This window comes from Oncorhynchus gorbuscha, unplaced genomic scaffold, assembly GCF_021184085.1.
Source record: "Oncorhynchus gorbuscha isolate QuinsamMale2020 ecotype Even-year unplaced genomic scaffold, OgorEven_v1.0 Un_scaffold_38:::fragment_2:::debris, whole genome shotgun sequence".
Classification (NCBI taxonomy): Eukaryota; Metazoa; Chordata; class Actinopteri; order Salmoniformes; family Salmonidae; genus Oncorhynchus; species Oncorhynchus gorbuscha.
In genome coordinates, this window is record NW_025745230.1 from 89,823 (window position 1) to 110,242 (window position 20,420).

Consider the following 20,420-nt stretch of genomic DNA (forward strand, 5'->3'; position numbering starts at 1 on the left):
AGCTAAGCTCATGAGGCATTTAGAAGTTATATTCTTCAAAAATCAATGGGCATATACCATCTGCTGATTGCCCCTTTAATGGAAGTAAGAAAGGGTCCTTAGTAAGGGTGTAACGGTTCACCAAACCCATGGCTCGGTACATATTGCGGTTTCGGGGTCACGGTTCAGTTCAGCTTCAGTAAAGGGGGAAAATAAAATGCCAACCGTTTGCTACTATAGTAGAAAATACAAAGTGTTGGTGTTCCTGATTCCATATACACTGAGTGTACAAAACATTATGAACACCTGCTCTTTCCATGACATAGACTGACCAGGTGAATCCAGGTGAAAGCTAGGATCCCTTATTGATGTCACTTGTTAAATCCACTTCAATTAGTGTAGATGAAGGGGAGAAGGCAGGTTAAAGAAGGATTTTTAAGCCTGGAAACAATAGAGACTTGGATCATGTATGTGTGCCGTTCAGAGGGTGAATGGTAGTAGGTGCCAGGCACACTGGTTTGTGTCAAGAACTGCAAAACTGCTGTTTTTTTCACGCTCAACAGTTTACCGACTGTATCAAGAATGGTCCTCCACCCAAAGGACATCCAGCCAACTTGGCACAATTGTGGGAAGCATTCGAGTCAACATGGGCCAGCATCCATGTGGAACGCTTTCCACACTTTGTAGAGTCCATGCCATGCCCCAACGAATTGAGACTGTTCTGAGGACAAAAGAGGGATGCTACTCAATACTATTAAGATGTTCCTAATGTTTTGTACACTCAGTTTGTCCGTCCGTCTGTAGTAAGCGCAACACAGGGTGCATTGATCAATTCCTTGACAAATTTGGCTTTAGCTTTCTTATATAGAGCGGGTACTACATGTTTGCTGAAATAGGTGTGAGAGAACGAAGTTCGTAACATGCCTTGAGCTCTTCTGCAAGGTGCTAAACCCCCCTATTCTACTCAACTGACAAGAATGGGCGCATATCCTCGGCTATAAATATACCTCGCTCTTGAAATGCATTCCAGGTGACTACCTCATGAAGCTGGTTAAGAGAATGCCAAGAGTGTGCAAAGCTGTCATCAAGGCAAAGGGTGGCTACTTTGAAGAATCTCAAATACAAAATATATTTTGATTTGTTTAATACTTTTTTGGTTACTACATGATTCCATATGTGTTATTTCATAGTTTTGTTGTCTTCACTATTATTCTACAATGTAGACAATAGTAAAATAAAGAAAAATCCTTGAATGACTAGTTGTGTTCAAAATGTTGACTTGTACTGTATATTTTTTATGTATTCATTCTGGTTCACCATGCGAACAGAACCTAGGTCCCTGTACCGAACTGTTCAGTACCAATACGTGTACCGTTACACCTGTAGTTCTTAGGGGATAAGACATACAAGCATCTACCCCTGTGCATAATTGCACTGAATGTTTGTTCCCCTCAGAGCAGGGTTATTGAAGCTAGGCACCACCTAACCCCTCTGCCGCAGCACCTAGACATGCTCAGCATATAATACACCATTTTTAATATAGCCATTACTGGCTGTTGGAGCCTCTAAAGTCCTTCTCTACCTGTAACACCTCATTTAGCATTTGCTTTAATGGAATAATCAATGAGGGCCGCCCCGGGGCCCTGGGCAAAGATCAAGATTATAGGTGCACGAGATGAGGGCCGGTGACAATGCCTTTAGCCATTGTCTATTTATATAAGCATAACCCAATAAATGGCAGGGCTTAGCTCGTTTGGCCCCCGCGGCTTAGCGGAATATCTCTCCCCACGGTAAACATAAGCTTTGTGTTCACATGGCGGCTGGTGCATAATGAACATTTTCAGAGTCCAGAAAAACAAATGTATTTGCCAAGGCTCGTTTGTGGGGCTGTTGGTATATTAAACGGTGGCAGGTGCTATGGCATATATTATATTATTGCTAGCTGTGTGTGTGTCTCGTGGCGTCTTGGACACTACTTGTGCTTGTTAATGTTGGATGGTTGAGTGTAAATGTACTCTTTCTGGTCTTTGGGGAAGTTCTATTTGCTTCCCACTCATATTTATATCCGTCCCCGACACACAGATTTTCACAAAGTTTAAATGTGTTTTTGTTTGATCAGCTTGTCCTGTCAATGTCTTTATGTAACGCGCATCTTTGAAACGACACATTATAAACATACACGTTTAATATCTTTCTCTGGTCTCTATCCTCAGTGATGACATTTGAATGGTTCGTGTTGCATCACCAAAAAAAACACGCTTCAAGTGCAACTCCTATTCAATGGCTAAACTATTTATATTGCCATGGCCTTGCTACGTGGTCAGTCATTAAAAACAAATCTCCTGTTCAGCATTCTCTGTTGCCCTTCATAAATATGTGGTTATAGTATGACACTCCAGGGTTCCATGCTACTCTAGTTCCCTGACTGACTGACTGACTGACTGGCTGGCTGGCTGGCTGGCTGACTGGCTGACTCGCCTGAACTCCAACCCAGTTACCTGAACTTATTTTCTTGAATTGTGTTTATGTAAGCAAAATGTAAACAAACTGAAAATAATGTCATCGATCACACTGACACATTTAGAACAATGTGCCACAGGTTTTAGACTGGGTAAGCTTTTGTTTTTATTGATTTTAGTTTTCCTCCCCTAAACTGTTCTGCTCAGTGTTTGCTATTATATAGCAGTGTTGATGAAAACCCAGTGAATGTAAAAGTTTTAGGCTTGCGGGCCTGATATGGTGTTAATTTCTACCAACAAAGAAGGTGCAGTATGACCTGGCCAAAACTAACTCTCTAGCTACGTCCCACCCCATTCCACCTCTACCTGAAGTTAGGACTGAAACTACCTCTCTAGCTACGTCCCAACCCGTTCCACCTCCATCTGAAGTTAGGACTGAAACTACCTCTCTAGCTACGTCCCACCCCGTACCACCTCCATCTGAAGTTAGGACTGAAACTACCTCTCTAGCTACGTCCCACCCCGTACCACCTCCATCTGAAGTTAGGACTGAAACTACCTCTCTTGCTACGTCCCACCCCGTACCACCTCCATCTGAAGTTAGGACTGAAACTACCTCTCTAGCTACGTCCCACCCCGTTCCACCTCCATCTGAAGTTAGGACTGAAACTACCTCTCTAGCTACATCCCACCCCGTTCCACCTCCATCTGAAGTTAGGACTGAAACTAACTCTCTAGCTACGTCCCACCACGTTCCATCTCCATCTGAAGTTAGGACTGAAACTACCTCTCTAGCTACGTCCCACCACGTTCCATCTCCATCTGAAGTTAGGACTGGAACTACCTCTCTAGCTACGTCCCACCCCGTACCACCTCCATCTGAAGTTAGGACTGAAATGACCTCGGTAACAAGCACAGAGGAATCAAGAGAATTTCTAAAGCTCAGGGGAGAGAGGTGGATAATGGCAAACCTTTCTGTCTGTAATATCCTAATCCATCCAGCCAAAGCCCCTGCTTCCCTGTCCCCTCCTATCCCTTTCCATACTCCTTTAACCCTGCCTCCATCTCTGATCCACCTAGCTAAAAGCCTGTACTGGTTTCTGTCCAGGGTGTTTCTGGCCGAGCAGTTTGAGTTCCTTCAGTCTCACCTAGACACCATGATGCCTGCAGCCAAGAAGCCGTTCCTCCAGCAGTTCTACTCACAGGTCAGTCAGTCCACAACTTTATGGATGTATCTGAAATGGCACCTTATTCCCTGTAAAGTTCACTGGGGCGTTGCACAGACCATCATTTGCATGGCAAAGAGGGACTTTGCAATTAATTGCAATTCATCTGATCACTCTTCATAACATTCTGGAGTATATGCAAATTGTCATCATACAAACTGAGGCAGCAGACTTTGTTAAAATGAATTATTGTGTCATTCTCAAATCTTATGGCCATGACTGTACACATGGCCTTATCAGTGAGGGTGTAAATGGCTGTTGAACAAACATGCCTTACCAGTGGGTGTAAATGGCTGTTGACCACACATGGCCCTTATCAGTGAGGGTGTAAATGGCTGTTGAACAAACAGTGAGGGTGTAAATGGAACAAACCTTACCAGTGATGGCTGTTGACCATACATGGTGTAAATGGCTGACCACACATGATCCACACATGGCCTTATCAGTGAGGGTGTAAATGGCTGTTGACCACACATGGCCTTATCAGTGAGGGTGTAAATGGCTGTTGACCACACATGGCCTTATCAGTGAGGGTGTAAATGGCTGTTGAGCACAAACCCTTCGGTGTTAGCTTGTTTTTTTCAATGTGTGTACCATTACAAAGTCGTGAAGGTTTCACATTTTCTAAAGAACCTCCAAATGAATATCTGTCTTTGTTTATTCCATTGTCCTTGTCATTCTCTTATAGACTGTCTCCACGGCCAGTGAGCTACGTAAACCCATATACTGGGTGGTGGCGGCCAAGGCTTTAGACTACGAACAGATGCTGCTGCTGATGGCTGGAGTTAAGTGGGACATTAGGGAGATAATGTCGCAGCACAACGTGTACGTTGACGTCCTGTTAAAGGTAATGTGGCATGTTTGACTGTTTTGAATATGTGTGGGTGTAATGAATGAAATGGTCAAGGGAATTGTCCACTTAGGAAGCAACACTGATTGACAATAAATGTCACATGCTGTTGTGCAAATGGAATAGACAACAGGTGGAAATTATAGGCAATTAGCAAGACACCCCCAATAAAGGAGTGGTTCTGCAGGTGGTGACCACAGACCACTTCTCATTTCCTATGCTTCCTGGCTGATGTTTTGGTCACTTTTGAATGCTGGTGCTGCTTTCACTCTAGTGGTAACATGAGACAGAGTCTACAACCCACACAAGTGGCTCAGGTAGTGCAGCTCATCCAGGATGGAACATCAATGCGAGCTGTGTCTGTCAGCGTAGTGTCCAGTGCATGGAGCCGCTACCAGGAGACAGGCCAGTACATCAGGAGACGTGGAGGAGGCCGCAGGAGGGCATCAACCCAGCAGCAGGACCGCTACCTCCGCCTTTGTGCAATGAGGAGCAGGAGGAGCACTGCCATAGCCCTGCAAAATGACCTCTAGCAGGCCACAAGTGTGCATGTGTCTTCTCAAACGGTCAGAAACAGACTCCATGAGGGTGGTATGAGGGCCCGACGTCCACAGGTGGGGGTTGTGCTGACAGCCCAACACCGTGCAGGGCGTTTGGCATTTGCCAGAGAACACCAAGATTGGCAATTTCGCCACTGGCGCCCTGTGCTCTTCACAGGTGTTCACACTGAGCACATGTGACAGAGTCTGGAGACACCGTGGAGAACGTTCTGCTGCCTGCAACATCCTCCAGCATGACCGGTTTGGCGGTGGGTCAGTCATGGTGTGGGGTGGCATTTCTTTGGGGGGACCGCACAGCCCTCCATGTGCTTGCCAGAGGTAGCCTGACTGCCATTAGGTACCGAAATGAGATCTTCAGACCCTTTGTGAGACCATATGCTGGTGCTGTTGGCCCTGGGTTCCTCCTAATGCAAGACAATGCTAGACCTCATGTGGCTGGAGTGTGTCAGCAGTTCCTGCAAAAGGAAGGCATTGATGTTATGGACTGGCCCGCCCGTTCCCCAGACCTGAATCCAATTGAGCACATCTGGGACATCATGTCTCGCTCCATCCACCAACGCCACGTTGCACCACAGACTGTCCAGGAGTTGGCGGATGCTTTCGTCCAGGTATGGGAGGAGATCCCTCAGGAGACCATCCGCCACCTCATCAGGAGCATGCCCAGGCATTGTAGGGAGGTCATACATGCACGTGGAGGCCACACACACTACTGAGCCTCATTTTGACTTGTTTTAAGGACATTCCATCAAAGTTGGATCAGCCTGTAGTGTAGTTTTCCACTTTAATTTTGAGTGTGACTCCAAATCCAGACCTCCATGGGTTGATAAATTTGATTTCCATTGATAATTTTTGTGTGATTTTGTTGTCAGCACATTCAACTATGTAAAGAATTTAATAAGAATATTTCATTCATTCAGATCTAGGATGTTTATTTTAGTGTTCCCTTTATTTTTCTGAGCAGTGTATATGTATATATATACAGTAGGTTTGGACACACCTACTCATTCAAGGGTTTTCTTTAATTTGACTATTTTTCTGCATTGTAGAATAATAGTGAAGACATCAAAACTATGAAATAACATATATTGAATCATGTAGTAACCAAAAAAGTGTTAAACAAATCCAAATATATTTTAGATTCTTCAAAGTAGCCACCCTTTGCCTTGATGACATCTTTGCACACTCTTGGCATTCTCTCAACCAGCTTTGCCTGGAATGCTTTTGCAACCGTCTTGTAGGAGTTCCCACATATACTGAGCACTTGTTGGCTGCTTTTCTTTCACTCTGCTGTCCAACTTATCCCAAACCATCTCAATTGGATTGAGGTCGTGTGATTGTGGAAGCCAGGTCATCTGATGCAGCACTCCATCACTCTCCTTCTTGGTCAAATAGCCCTTACACAGCCTGAAGGTGTGTTGGGTCATTGTGCTGTTGAAAAATAAATTATAGCCCCACTAAGGGCAAACCAGATGGCATGGCGTATCGCTGTAGAATGGTGTTGTAGCCATGCTGGTTAAGTGTGCCTTAAATTCAAAATAATTCACAGACAGTGTCACCAGCAAAACACCCCTACACTATCACACCTACTCTGCGTCTTACAAAGACAGAGGTTGGGTCCAAAAACCAAAGAACAGATTTCTTCTGGTCTAATGTCCATTGCATGTGTTTCTTAGACCCAAGCAAGTCTCTTCTTATTATTGTTGTCCTTTTAGTAATGGTTTATTTCACAAACTGTCTCCAACCAGAATAGAAAGAGAAGTGGGAAGCCCCGGTGCACAACTGAGCAAGAGGGCAAGTACATTAGTGTCTAGTTTGAGAAACAGACGCCTCAACTGGCAGCTTCATTAAATAGTGCCCACAAATCACCAGTCTCAACGTCAATAGTGAAGAGGCGACTCCAGGATGCTGGCCTTCTAGGCAGAGTTGCAAAGAAAGAGCCATATCTCAGACTGGCAAGTAAAGATAAAAGATGAAGATATATATATATATGAGTTCCTCTGTTTAGTATCTCTGTTCTTTTGCCCATATATATATATATACACATATACACAGCTTCCCACAATATATATATACATATATCACACTCTCTCTCTCTACCGTTTCAAAAGTTTTAGAGCACCTACTCATTAATTTTCTTTATTTCTACTATTTTCTATTTTTCTGTAGAATAATAGTGAAGACATCAAAACTATGAAATAACACACATTGAATCATATAGTCAACCCCCAGAAATCTAAATATATTTTATATTTGAGATTCTTCAAATAGCCACCCTTTGCCTTGATGACAGCTTTATACAATCTTTGCATTCAGGTAGTCACCTGGAATGCATTTCAATTAACAGCTGTGCCTAATTAAAGTTAATTTGTGGAATTTCTTTCCTTAATAATGCATTTGAGCCAATACATTGTGTTGTGACAAGGTAGCGGGGTATACAGAAGATAGCCCTATTTGGTAAAAGACCAAGTCCATATTATGGCAAGAGAAATAAGTAAAGAGAATTACATTACTTTAAGACATGAAGGTCAGTCCATACGGAACATTTCAATAACTTTTTGCAGTCGCAATAACCATCATGCGCTATGATGACACTGGCTCTCATGAGGACCACCACAGGAAAGGAAGACCCAGAGTTGCCTCTGCTGCAGAGGATAAGTTCATTAGATTTAGGTATCAGCCGTGGAAATTGCAGCCAAAGTAAATGCTTCACAGAATTCAAGTAACAGACACACCTCAACATCAACTGTTCAGTGGAGACTGTGTGAATCAGGCTTTCATGGTCGAATTGCTGCAAAGAAACCACTACTAAAGGAAACTAAGAAGAAGAAGAAACTTGCTTGGGCCAAGAAACACGAGCAGTGGACATTAGACCAGTGGAAGTTTGTCCTTTTGGTCTGGAGTCCAAATTGGAGATTTTTGGTTCCAACAGCCGTGTGAGACGCTGTGTGAGTGAACAGATTATCTCTGCATGTGTATTTCTCACCGTAAAGCATGGAGGAGGGGGTGTTATGGTGTGGGGGTGCTTTGCTGGTCACACTGAAGCACCTCCAAATCATCACCGATCCTCCACCAAATTTCACAGTGGGTACGAGACCTGGAGAGGCCAACAAACCACAGTGTCTCACACCCACTGTGAAATTTGGTGGAGGATCGGTGATGATCTGGGGGTGCTTCAGCAAGGCTGGAACCGGGCAGATTTGTCTTTGTGAAGGACGCATGAATCAAGCCACGTACAAGGTTGTCCTGGAAGAAAACTTGCTTCCTTCTGCTCTGACAATGTTCCCAAACTCTGTTCCCCAATATATAATTGTGTGTATATATATATTTGCTCAATTGGTATTCTCTCAACCAGCAATACTTGCACAATTGGTGGCTGACTAAATACTTTTTGCCCCTGTGTGTGTGTGTGTGTGTGTGTGTGTGTGTGTGTGTGTGTGTGTGTGTGTGTGTGTGTGTGTGTGTGTGTGTGTGTGTGTGTGTGTGTGTGTGTGTGTGTGTGTGTGTGTGTGTGTGTGTGTGTGTGTGTGTGTGTGTGTGTGTGTGTGTGTGTGTACACACATATACATACAGTGGGGGAAAAGTATGCAAGTTCTCCCACTTAAAAAGATGAGAGGCCTGTAATTTTCCTCATAGGTACACTTCAACTATGAGAGACAAAAAAACATTTTTAAATTCAGAAAATCACATTGTAGGATTTTTAATGAATTTATTTGCAAATTATGGTGGAAAATAAGTATTTGGTCAATAATAAAAGTTCATCTCAATACTTTGTTTTATACAAGGGTAGCCTTCCACAAGCTTCCCACAATAAGTTGGGTGAATTTTCCCATTCCTCAGTTACACCAGCTAACTGGAAAGACCCATTTGCGACCAAGATTTAACTTCCTGACTGATATCTTGAGATATTGCTTAAAATATCCACATAATTTTCCTGCTTCATGTTGCCATCTATTTTGTGAAGTGCACCAGTCCCTCCTGCAGCAAAGCACCCCCACAACATGATGCTGCCACCCTCGTGCTTCACAGTTGGAATGGTGTTCTTCGGCTTGCAAGCCGCCTCCTTTTTCCTCCAAACATAACACTGGTCGTTTTAGCCAAACAATTCTATTTTTGTTTCATTAGACCAGAGGACATTTCTCCAAAATGTACGATCTTTGCCCCCATGTGCAGTGACAAACCATAGTCTGGCTTTTTTATGGCTGTTTTGGAGCAATGGCTTCTTCCATGCTGAGCGGCCTTTCAGGTTATGTCGATATAGGACTCGTATCACTGTTGATATAGTTTACTCCAGCATCTTCACATGGTCCTTTGCTGTTGTTCTGGGATTGATTTGCTCTTTTCGCACCAAAGTAGGTTCATCTCTAGGAGACAGAACATGTCTCCTTCCTGAGCGGTATGACGGCTGCGTGGTCCCATGGTGTTTATACTTGCGTACTATTGTTTGTACAGATGAACGTGGTATCTTCAGGTGTTTGGAAATTGCTCCCAATGATGAACCAGACTTGTGGAGGTCTACAATTTTTTCTGAGGTCTTGACTGGTTTCTTTTGATTTTCCCATGATGTCAAGCAAAGAGGCACTGAGTTTAAAGGTAGGCCTTGAAATACATCTACAGTTACACCTCCAATTGACTCAAATTATGTCAATTAGCCTATCAGAAGCTTCTAAAGCCATGACATCATTTTCTGGAATTTTCCAAGCTGTTTAAAAGCACAGTCAACTTAGTGTATGTAAACTTCTGACCAGCAGTGACACAGTGGATTATAAGTGAAATAATCTGTCTGTTAACAATTGTTGGAAAAATGTCTTGTGTCATGCACAAAGTAGATATCCTAACCGACTGGCCAAAACTATAGTTTGTTAACAAGAATTTTGTGAAGTGGTTGAAAAACAAGTTTTAATGACTCCAACCGAAGTGTATCTAAACTTCAGACTTCAACTGTTGCAAGCAGTATACGGGCAGGTTGCCCGGTTGGACAGCTGTATATCTGTACCAGAGTATTTCATATTTAGTGATGTTCTCCTGGGTCCCACAGTAGAGTACACATATAGTACCTCATGGGAAGTCAGCTAGTCACCAAACGACCCACACAGCTATCTCTGTCCTTCTCCCTGTGAACATTTTAAATACACTACAGGAAGAAAAATACCCCAAATTCTTTTGGAGTGTATTTGGCGATTTATTCTGCAAGAAGGTTAGGACCAAGATGCTATGTCTTTTCAGATTGCCTATTGGAAATGTATTTGACGTGCGGGGAGGTCATTTTTTTAACACATTTTTCCTGTGACTCTGGGAAGCACAACGTCCTCGACAACTTTCCATCTCTTTCAACATGTCAAGATCTTTGTCTTAGGTTTCCTCTTTTTCTCTGAGTCACTTTGAGAGGTCTTTCGATATAAATTATTTGCAAGCTAGTGTTTGAAAAATTCAAACAAGAAAAAGATTTGGGGAGTGTAATGCAGATTGGGGAAGCTAAGTTTGAGGTTTGTTAAGGAAAGGTGAGCCTCTTCATCCCTTACTGTATCTATCTTCAGGCTTAAAGGTTTCTCTCAAATGAGTATCAATTGAGTATTCATGCATTACGCTTATCCCATCATGCAATTTGCATGGAGACGCGTCCCATTGCGTGGCAGGATTAGCATGGAGCCGGAGCATATGGAGAGAAAGGGATCTAGTGTTGAGGAACAGATGGGTGTTTTACAGTGGAATTGTGATCATGGCCCTTATTTGCGAGCCTGAAGCCAAGAAAATCCCTCAAATATGCATGAGCATGTCTGCCTGAGCAGCCATAGCTTTAAATCCTGAACCGTTCCGAGCAAACCACCTCACCGCCGCCAATTCTTGGGAGTTTTTACTCAGGCTCACCTTTCTGGATCCGTGGGTCGGCTGTCTGGAAGACTGCTCTTTGGAAGCATTATTAAGCCGCTCTAAGCCAATCTCATTTTGTTTAAGCCAAATAGTGAGACGATATAGTCTGCCTCATTGGCTTGATTTAAATGTGTTCGCCATGTCAAGGATCGCAGTAGACCTGAGTAAAAATAAAGGTGTGTGACAGATATTTCAACAAGATATTAGGGAGGAAAGCGTTAATATTTTTATTTCAAGAGAATAAGTGTCAGGTTCAAACGTCTGGTCATCCAATATATTTCTGAGATAGACGTTGTTCAGTATGGGTTATGATTTGACAGGTTATTGATACAGGGTTGTATTGTATAGGAGATGATGTATCGTGTAGAATGTTGTGTTCATGAGTTTCTGTTGAATATTAGCGTCCAAAATTGGCTTATATTTGCATTCTATTGGCAATTGTTGCACAGGCACTGACATTGTCTCATTTACCAACCAGGTTATTCAAATGTGATGGCACAACATTTTTGTTTGAGAAGACATTTGACAATCATTCATTACTTTCAAGCTGTCAACATAATGAGGGAGAAAACGTATTTTTAGGTTTGACAGGAAATTTGATTTATTCTTGGAAATTATAACACTCAGATGCAATACCTTAGTGTGCACAACCTCTCTCCTGTGCTCTGCATTTTGCTGGGTTTGATTTAGGTGCACAGTGAATCAGTCACCCAAATTGAGAAGGCATCTGGCACAGTGAAGTGAATGAGGAAAATGTTTTGAAAGATTGCTGGCCTTTTTCTGACTTCCTAGTCTGTACGTTTGACTCGACAACAAACAAGGTGTAAGAACACAGTGATGTATGTAGGTTTTGGCGTGGGGAGAACATCGGAGCGATCCATCTTTGTCTAATAATCATCTTGTCTCTTTTTGGGGTGAAATGAAAGAAAAGAGAAAAGGGCCTGACCAGCTGAATCAACAAGTCCTGATGTCTCCGCTGCTCATGTTGGAATGGAGTGTGGCCGGCAGCCATCTTGTATGGCAAGAGTTGCTGGGACATATGTGGGGCAGGGGGAGAATGTGAGGGCTGAAAGGTTACATGGATGTCTGCTCTGCTGTGTTAATGAGAACGCATGTCGACCAACGTTATTCACCAGCTCTACAGTAGAATTTTTTGAACTGGCCCTTAGCTCATCCACACACAAAATACATTTCAGCCACACCCATTGCTGACAGGTGTATAAAATCGAGCACACCACCATGCAATCTCCATAGACAAACATTGGCCGTAGAATGGACTTACTGAAGAGCTCTGTGACTTTCAACATGGCACCGTCATAGGATGCCACCTTTGCATCAAGTCTGTTCAAATTTTTGCCTTCTAGAGCTGCCCAGGTCAAGTGCTGTTATTGTGAAGTGGAAACGTCTAGGAGAAAGAACGGCTCAGCTGCGAAGTGGTAGGCCACACAAGCTCACAGAACGAGAGTGCTGAAGTGCGTAGTGTGTAAGAATCGTCTATCCTCGGTTGCAACAGTCACTTCCGAGTTCCAAAACTGCCTCTGGAAACAACGTCAGCACAAGAACTGTTCGTTGGGAGCTTCATGAAATGGGTTTCCATGGCCGAGCAGCCGCACATAAGCATAAGATCACCGGGCGCAATGCCAAGCGTTGGCTGGAGTGGTGTAAAGCTCGCACATTTTGGAATCTGGAGCAGTGGAAACACGTTCTCTGGCGTGATGAATCACTCTTCAACATCTGGCAGTCTGACGGACAAATCTGTAAAGGTTGGTAGAGGAGGAATAATGGTCTGAGCCTTTTTTTCATGGTACGGGCTAGGCCCCTTAGTTCCAGTGAAGCGAGATCTGATCACTGCAGCATACAATGACATTCTAGACGATTCTGTGCTTCCAACTTTGTGGCATCAGTTTGGGGAAGGCCCATTCCTGTTTCAACATGACAATGCCCCCGTGTACAAAGTGAGGTCCATACAGAAATGGTTTGTTGAGGACCGGTGTGGAAGAACTTGATTGGCCTGCAGAGTCCCGACCTCAACCCCATCAAACACCTTTGGGATGAATTAGAACGCCGACTGCGAGCTAGGCCTAATCGCCCAACATCAGTGCCCAACCTCATTAATGCTCTTGTGGCTGAATGGAGTCCCCCGCAGCAGTGTTCCAACATCTAGTGGAAAACCTTCTCAGAAGAGTGGAGGCTGTTATAGCACCAAGGGGGGGACCAACTCAATATTAATTCCCAGGATTTTGGAATGAGATGTAGTGTACCTCTGCTGAATTAATTTGTAGAGCTAACATGACCCTTTTGGGATTTTGAGAAGTCTTGAAACCTCCAATAATGTATTTATAAAATATGTATCACTGGACTAAAAACATGAATAAAAAAACTAACCAATGTTATGTGTTTTTGTTCCTCAGGAGTTTGAAGAGTTTAACAAGAGGCTGGGTGATGTGTCCAGACACGTCCGGGTCCCTCTGCCTGTGTCTAATGTCCTGTGGGAACACTGCATCCGTCTGGCCAACAGGACGCTGGTGGAAGGGTGAATTGTTTACTTGATATACAAAATACTTGGGCTGATTTTGTAGTTAAAAATATGAATGTTTCAGCAGATAGCATTGGAGAGGTGAGTAGGCTTCAGAAGATAGAGAAACAACTCCTACCTGCTTACTTTGATTTACAAAATACTTTTATTGGTTTCTATATGTTTTTCAGCAAATATATTGCAACATTCATTGAGGGGCTGAGTGGTGCCTCATCGTTCATTGAGGGGCTGAGTGGTGCCTTTTCGTTCATTGGGGGGCTGGGTGTGTGCCTTATTGTTCTTTGAGGGGCTGAGTGGTGCCTTATTGTTCATTGAGGGGCTGAGTGGTGCCTTATTGTTCATTGAGGGGATGGGTGGTGCCTTTTCGTTCATTGAGGGGCTGGGTGGTGCCTTATCGTTCATTGAGGGGCTGGGTGGGTGCCTTATTGTTCATTGAGGGGCTGAGTGGTGCCTTATTGTTCATTGAGGGGCTGAGTGGTGCCTTATTGTTCATTGAGGGGCTAAGTGGTGCCTTATTGTTCATTGAGGGGCTGAGTGGTGCCTTATTGTTCATTGAGGGGATGAGTGGTGCCTTTTCGTTCATTGAGGGGCTGGGTGGTGCCTTATCGTTCATTGAGGGGCTGGGTGGGTGCCTTATTGTTCATTGAGGGGCTGAGTGGGTGCCTTATCGTTCATTGAAGGGCTGGGTGGGTGCCTTATTGTTCATTGAGGGGCTGGGTGGGTGCCTTATCGTTCATTGAGGGGCTGGGTGGGTGCCTTATCGTTCATTGAGGGGCTGGTGGTGCCTTATTGTTCATTGAGGGGCTGAGTGGTGCCTTATTGTTCATTGAGGGGCTGAGTGGTGCCTTATTGTTCATTGAGGGGCTGAGTGGTGCCTTATTGTTCATTGAGGGGCTGAGTGGTGCCTTATTGTTCATTGAGGGGCTGAGTGGTGCCTTATTGTTCATTGAGGGGCTGAGTGGTGCCTTATTGTTCATTGAGTGGTGCCTTATTGTTCATTGGGGCTGAGTGGTGCCTTATTGTTCATTGAGGGGCTGAGTGGTGCCTTATTGTTCATTGAGGGGCTGAGTGGTGCCTTATTGTTCATTGAGGGGCTGAGTGGTGCCTTATTGTTCATTGAGGGGCTGAGTGGTGCCTTATTGTTCATTGAGGGGCTGCGTGGGTGCCTTATCGTTCATTGAGGGGCTGGGTGGGTGCCTTATCGTTCATTGAGGGGCTGGGTGGGTGCCTTATCGTACATTGAGGGGCTGGGTGGGTGCCTTTTCGTTCATTGAGGGGCTGAGTGGGTGCCTTTTCGTTCATTGAGGGGCTGAGTGGTGCCTTATCATTCATATTATTCCCGTAAAGTTGTCAATATGGCTCTCTGTATCCATATATAGTTTACGTGATAGTGTATTTTAAAAGTAAAAACTTTATTAGACTTTTTTATTTTATTGTAATTTTTTATGAGCAGCAAAAAGCTGCTGACTAGTTGTAATGCCAGCAAATATCTTATGATAAGCACGGCAGGAAAAAGAAAATGTGTGAACACAAACCTACTGCTCATTCAATGATGTGGTTATAGTGATAGTTCATCACTCAGGGACATGCTAATATGCACCTGTGGATTTACTGCCGGTGGATTGGAGAGGTGTGGAAATTTTTGCTACCTCGTTCATCTCTTATTTTGACATCTTTTGCCTTTTTGGTTGATGGCCCTGTTCTCTCCTCCTGGGGTACACTCGTAAATATGAGCCCTGTTCGCGTGTCATATGCCAAATACCTCAGATGAGTTATTAAATAAGGCAGGCTTGGAGCCCCTGTCCTCTCCTGCAGTAAGACACGACCACGAGCTGCTTTTCTCTTCTTCACTCCCCCTCCTCTTTTTCTTCTCGGGCGTTGAACATCCTCTTGTTGGAACATCTGCTTGTCATAAATAAACACAAAACTAAATGTTTGAGTGCCGCAAAGAAACACGCAGATTGCCTACTAGATAAGCACGGGAGAATTGAGCGTTCCTAGCTTTTCTCCAGCTTTCTCTCATTCTCCTGAGACAACTCCTGTCATCCTTTCCATATGGTAGCAACAAGCTGACTCTTTGTGCCTCCTCCTCCCCAACACTCCATCCCAGGACTGTTATATGTTCTGTTATAGAGACCCCACAGGGAACATGTCTGACACAAGGCTGGCATGAGTCCCCTCTAAACACTTGACACATTCTAAATGGCTCCCATAACAACCATCTCCCTTGCAAGTCAGTCAAAGGTTTGGGGCCTGAAAAGGACTAAAGCATTTTTTCCTGAAATCAGCACTTGTACCCGCTTTCTCTGTCCAATGTATTATTTATGTTGTGTGTGCGTGACCATGCGTGTGTGCAAGTGAAGTAGATGTACCCGTAGGCAGGGTTTTATACAGCCAGGTGAGACATCCTCTTTGGGACAGAGACACATGGCATTAATGGGGGCGAGGTGGGGAAATAAAAAGATGTCATAACGTCTCTGACCATCTTGTGATGAAGTGGGAAAAAGACGAGGGACAAGCACATCCTCCTATGAGAGTGTTACATAGTGGGGGACTGGTAGGGAACTGGGTAGTGTGTTTTTTGCATCCAGGTTGATTGTGCTGAGCTGGACTTTAAGGCAGCCCAATTCTGATCTTTTTGACAGTAGTTGTTTTTTTAGATCTTTTCACATCAGAACTTTTTCAGTGCACATCTGATTAGACTAAAGACCAATTAGTGAAAAAAAAAGATTAGAATTGGGCTGCATGTGTAAACACGGCCTACGTTTGGAAGTTTAGACTGGAGAAGAACGGGGCTAGGGTTAGTTAGGGTTTTAAGTTCTATATCCAGGGCTAGGGTTAGTTAGGGTTTTACATTCAAAATTCAGGGCTAGGGTTAGTTAGGGTTTTAAGTTCTAAACCCGGGGCTAGGGTTAGTTATGGTTTTAAGTTCTAAACCCAGGGCTAGGGTTAGTTAGGGTTTAATGTTCTAAGGCTAGGGTTAGTTAGGGTTTAATGTTCTACGGCTAGGGTTAGTTAGGGTTTAATGTTCTACGGCTAGGGTTAGTTAGGGTTTTACGTTTTATGTCCAGGGCAAGTGTTAGTCAGGTTTTGAAAAGGAATCACAGTACAGGAAAGCCACGGTTATGGTTTTGGGAAAGATGCCCAATGGTGTACAACTAACATGTAATGAACTGTACAGGGTCCTCTTCATTCTCTGCTTGACACATCGTCATAGACATGGCCTGTGTATCAGTATTAGACCTGTGGAGTTCCTTCACACATCGTCATAGACATGGCCTGTGTATCAGTATTAGACCTGTGGAGTTCCTTCACACATCGTCATAGACATGGCCTGTGTATCAGTATTAGACCTGTGGAGTTCCTTCACACATCGTCATAGACATGGCCTGTGTATCAGTATTAGACCTGTGGAGTTCCTTCAGACATCATCATAGACATGGCCTGTGTATCAGTATTAGACCTGTGGAGTTCCTTCACACATTAGTCATAGACATGGCCTATGTATCAGTATTAGACCTGTGGAGTTCCTTCACAGGGAGACATGAGGAGAGGTCTCTCTGGTAGTATGTCTCTTTCCCAGAAAGCATTTACGCCTCTGTCAAGACCAGATCAAACATGGATGTCAGCAGCCACTGATCTGATGGATGTGGTTCTGCTACAAACACTTCCATTCTCAAATCCAGACCCCCACACACTGCGAAGATAAAGTTTGTAAGGTATATGAATATAAAAATGTTACTTATTGACCTTTTTTTGGACTAAAACTGAGAACCCTTGAACTGTCTGTGACAAAATATGCTTTGAAGAAAACTGTCTGAGCAGAATTCAGATTGAACCCTTTTGGCTTATTTGCTCTCTGTCGATATCAGATTTTCTGTTTGACATTTTAGTTCTCCGTTCATGTGCCTTGGGCACTAAGAATACAAATCCCATGTTTTTAGATTTGCTCTGGATTCTGAACTCCTGTCAACAAAAACTAAACGAATTCTGAACTACTGTCCGACAGAAATAATACAGGAGTCATCAAAGTCAACTTCTCTCCTGTTCTGCCCTGTAGCTATGGTAACGTGAAGAAGTGCAGTAACGAAGGGCGGGCCCTGATGCAGCTGGACTTCCAGCAGTTCCTGATGAAGCTTGAGAAGCTGACGGACATGAGGCCCATCCCTGACAAGGACTTTGTGGAGACCTACATCAAAGCCTACTACCTGACTGAGAATGACATGGAGCAGTTCATCAAGAACCACAGGGTGAGGAACAGTATAATGATAATTATTCACTCAGTCTGTTCAATGTGCTAATGTGATTTCTACTGGGGTAGCTCAACCTGTTTACCAGCAATGTGTAGCACAAATCTTATGATGTGCTTGCCTATGGCATCGCTGGTATCCAAAACGTGTGCAGTGAAAACGTAATAGTTAACCACAGTCAAATTAGCCAGTTGTTACAATAGGCAGACTCTTTCTCCTCAGTCATGTGAAGCAAGCTGTGAGGTCAAACTAAATGCTGTCTGGGACTAAATGCTGTCTGGGACTAAATGCTGTCTGGGACTAAATGCTGTCTGGGACTAAATGCTGTCTGGGACTAAATGCTGTCTGGGACTACATGCTGTCTGGCCATAATGTGTGTCCATCTGTCTGTCCCACCAGGAGTACTCCATGAAGCAGCTGGCCAACCTGGTGAACGTGTGTCTGGGCTCTCACATCAACAAGAAGGCCCGGCAGAAACTCCTGGCGGCTATCGACGACATCGACAGACCAAAGAGATAGACAGACAGACGTGGTTATTGTATTTAAGGTGGCTCCTAAACCTGTGGCGGTTTTAGAATGCCCTAGGGTTGTGCAATCCCAGTAACTTTCCCAAAATACCCAGGGTTTTCAGAAATCCTCTTTGGACGATTGCCGATATATCTTTATTAGTCCTGATTTTAGGAATTTTCCTAATGGATTTCTGGAAAACCTGGGAATTTTTAAAACGTTACTAGAATTTTGCAACCCTAGAATGCTCAAAAACCCACCCGGAACAGAAAAGAAACAATGAAACAAGAACTTCTGCTAACAAACACGCTCATACAGGAATGTTACAGTTATTTACACTTAGTCAGAACATATATGCTACTCTTGTGTATGTCCCTCATTTTGATGTCCTATATGCTTACAGTTCCGCTGCGTTTTCTAGGTTTCCATGGAGATGCTCCGTTTTCCTGTTCATCGTGAATACAGTATACATGTATATGAGGAAGGAGTCTTGTTTTTACGATAAATGACTTGAAATGCTGAATGATACTCCATGACGTCTGAATCGACTGGCAGACAGTTATCTTTTTCTCCTACTGTATGTCTATAGCATAATGTAGTTCTTTCTGCCCGTCTGTAAACCGCTCAGGAGCAACGCCGGCCCTGGAGAAAAACTGAATCATTTAATATTTTCTTTTTGACTTGTATCACTATTAAGCGACTGAAATAGCGCTGAGTTGAAAAAACGTTCCATTTTCCATTTAAATCCAGGAAAAGTTCATTTTTCCTGGTATCACATGTAATGCAGAAACACAGTTTGTGAAAAATCATGGGATGTTTGATGAAATAGTTTCCTTTAGGGTTACGCCTATGGAGACATCCAGTCTCTAGTGCCCTTCAAGTATCCATTAATGAGGATGACGGCACTATGTTTGTTCTGTTGTTCCAGTAGTGTAGGGTGAACGCGCCATAGACACTGATCTAGGGTCAGTTTTGCATCTCCACCACTAATGGTAAAGGTAGGATTGGGGGGAGGGGAAGCTGATCCTAGAGCTGTACCTAAGGGAACCTTGGAGCTTGTTCGTCCAGGACTATAACTACCTGTGCTTTGTTACGTCCATAAATGATTTATCCTGATCTAATGTTGATTCTGAACATATTGAATGGTTAGTTATAGATGATGCACTAGGTCTAATGTGGGTTTAGATGATATCTTGCACGTCCTGCACTCGTTTCTTTCCAAGTCATATATGTAAAAGGGTTTTTATTGTCCAAACAAACAGCGTCCATCATTGTGACTGTATCTGTAAAAATATACGTTTTTGATATCGCAACTGATTCCATTATGTTTTCATGCATAACTATCCCAAAATAATGCTGTAAATGTTAATGTGTAAAATGTCATTTTTATTTATTGTCAATTTGGATTCAGGATGATTTCTATATGATAAGTACTGGAAGTGTTCTATCATCTGTTTGCTGGCGGTACCCTGTATCTTGTTGTCAACTGTAAAAGAATATTTAAAAAGACACAATTAGACTACATATTATAAAACTCCATGGCACTATTATGAAAATAAATCGTTAAATGTTGGCGCTGTAGACTAAAGTAAGATGATTATACAGTAACACAATAAATACACTAACATTTAAACCCAGCCTTGCTCACTTTGTCTGACTCCTCCTTGTTCTACAGACGGATGGATGGATGGATGGATGGATGGATGGATGGATGGATGGAAACAGTGCTGTGAAAATAAGTATTTGCTCCCTTTCTGATGTGATCTGTTTTTGCATATTTTTGACCTTGAATGTGATCAGATCTTAAACCTAATATTAGATAAAGGAAATCTGAGTGAACAAATAACCCATAAAATATATACTTATTTTATTTATTTAATAAACCACGTTATGCAACACCCAATGCCCCTGTGTGAAAAAGTAATTGCCCCCTTACATGCAATAGCTGGTTGTGCCACCTTTAGCTGCAATGACCATTGGGTTCCTGAGTAACACAGCGGTCTAAGGCACTGCATCTCAGTACTAGAGACACCCTGGTTCAAATCCAGGCTGTATCACAACCGGCTGTGATTGGGAGTCCCATAGGGCAGCGCACAATTGGCCCAGCGTCGGCCATGTTTGGCCGGGGTAGGCCGTCATTGTAAATAAGAATTTGATCTTAACTGACTTGCCTAGTTAAATAAAG

General features: G+C 43.4%; 1 protein-coding gene across 1 annotated transcript in view; it reads left to right on the forward strand.

The window, feature by feature from the left end:
- The window catches only part of LOC124018030 (syndetin-like), a gene marked incomplete at its 5' end in the record, with an annotated part of 108,068 nt that extends 88,196 nt beyond the window's left edge, over window positions 1-19,872 (forward strand). The window contains 5 exon segments of the mRNA XM_046333282.1: window positions 3,547-3,643; window positions 4,353-4,511; window positions 13,354-13,475; window positions 17,539-17,728; window positions 18,128-19,872. Of these exon segments, the coding sequence (XP_046189238.1) occupies window positions 3,547-3,643; window positions 4,353-4,511; window positions 13,354-13,475; window positions 17,539-17,728; window positions 18,128-18,247 (688 nt within the window).
- Between the last annotated feature and the right edge of the window lie 548 nt (window positions 19,873-20,420).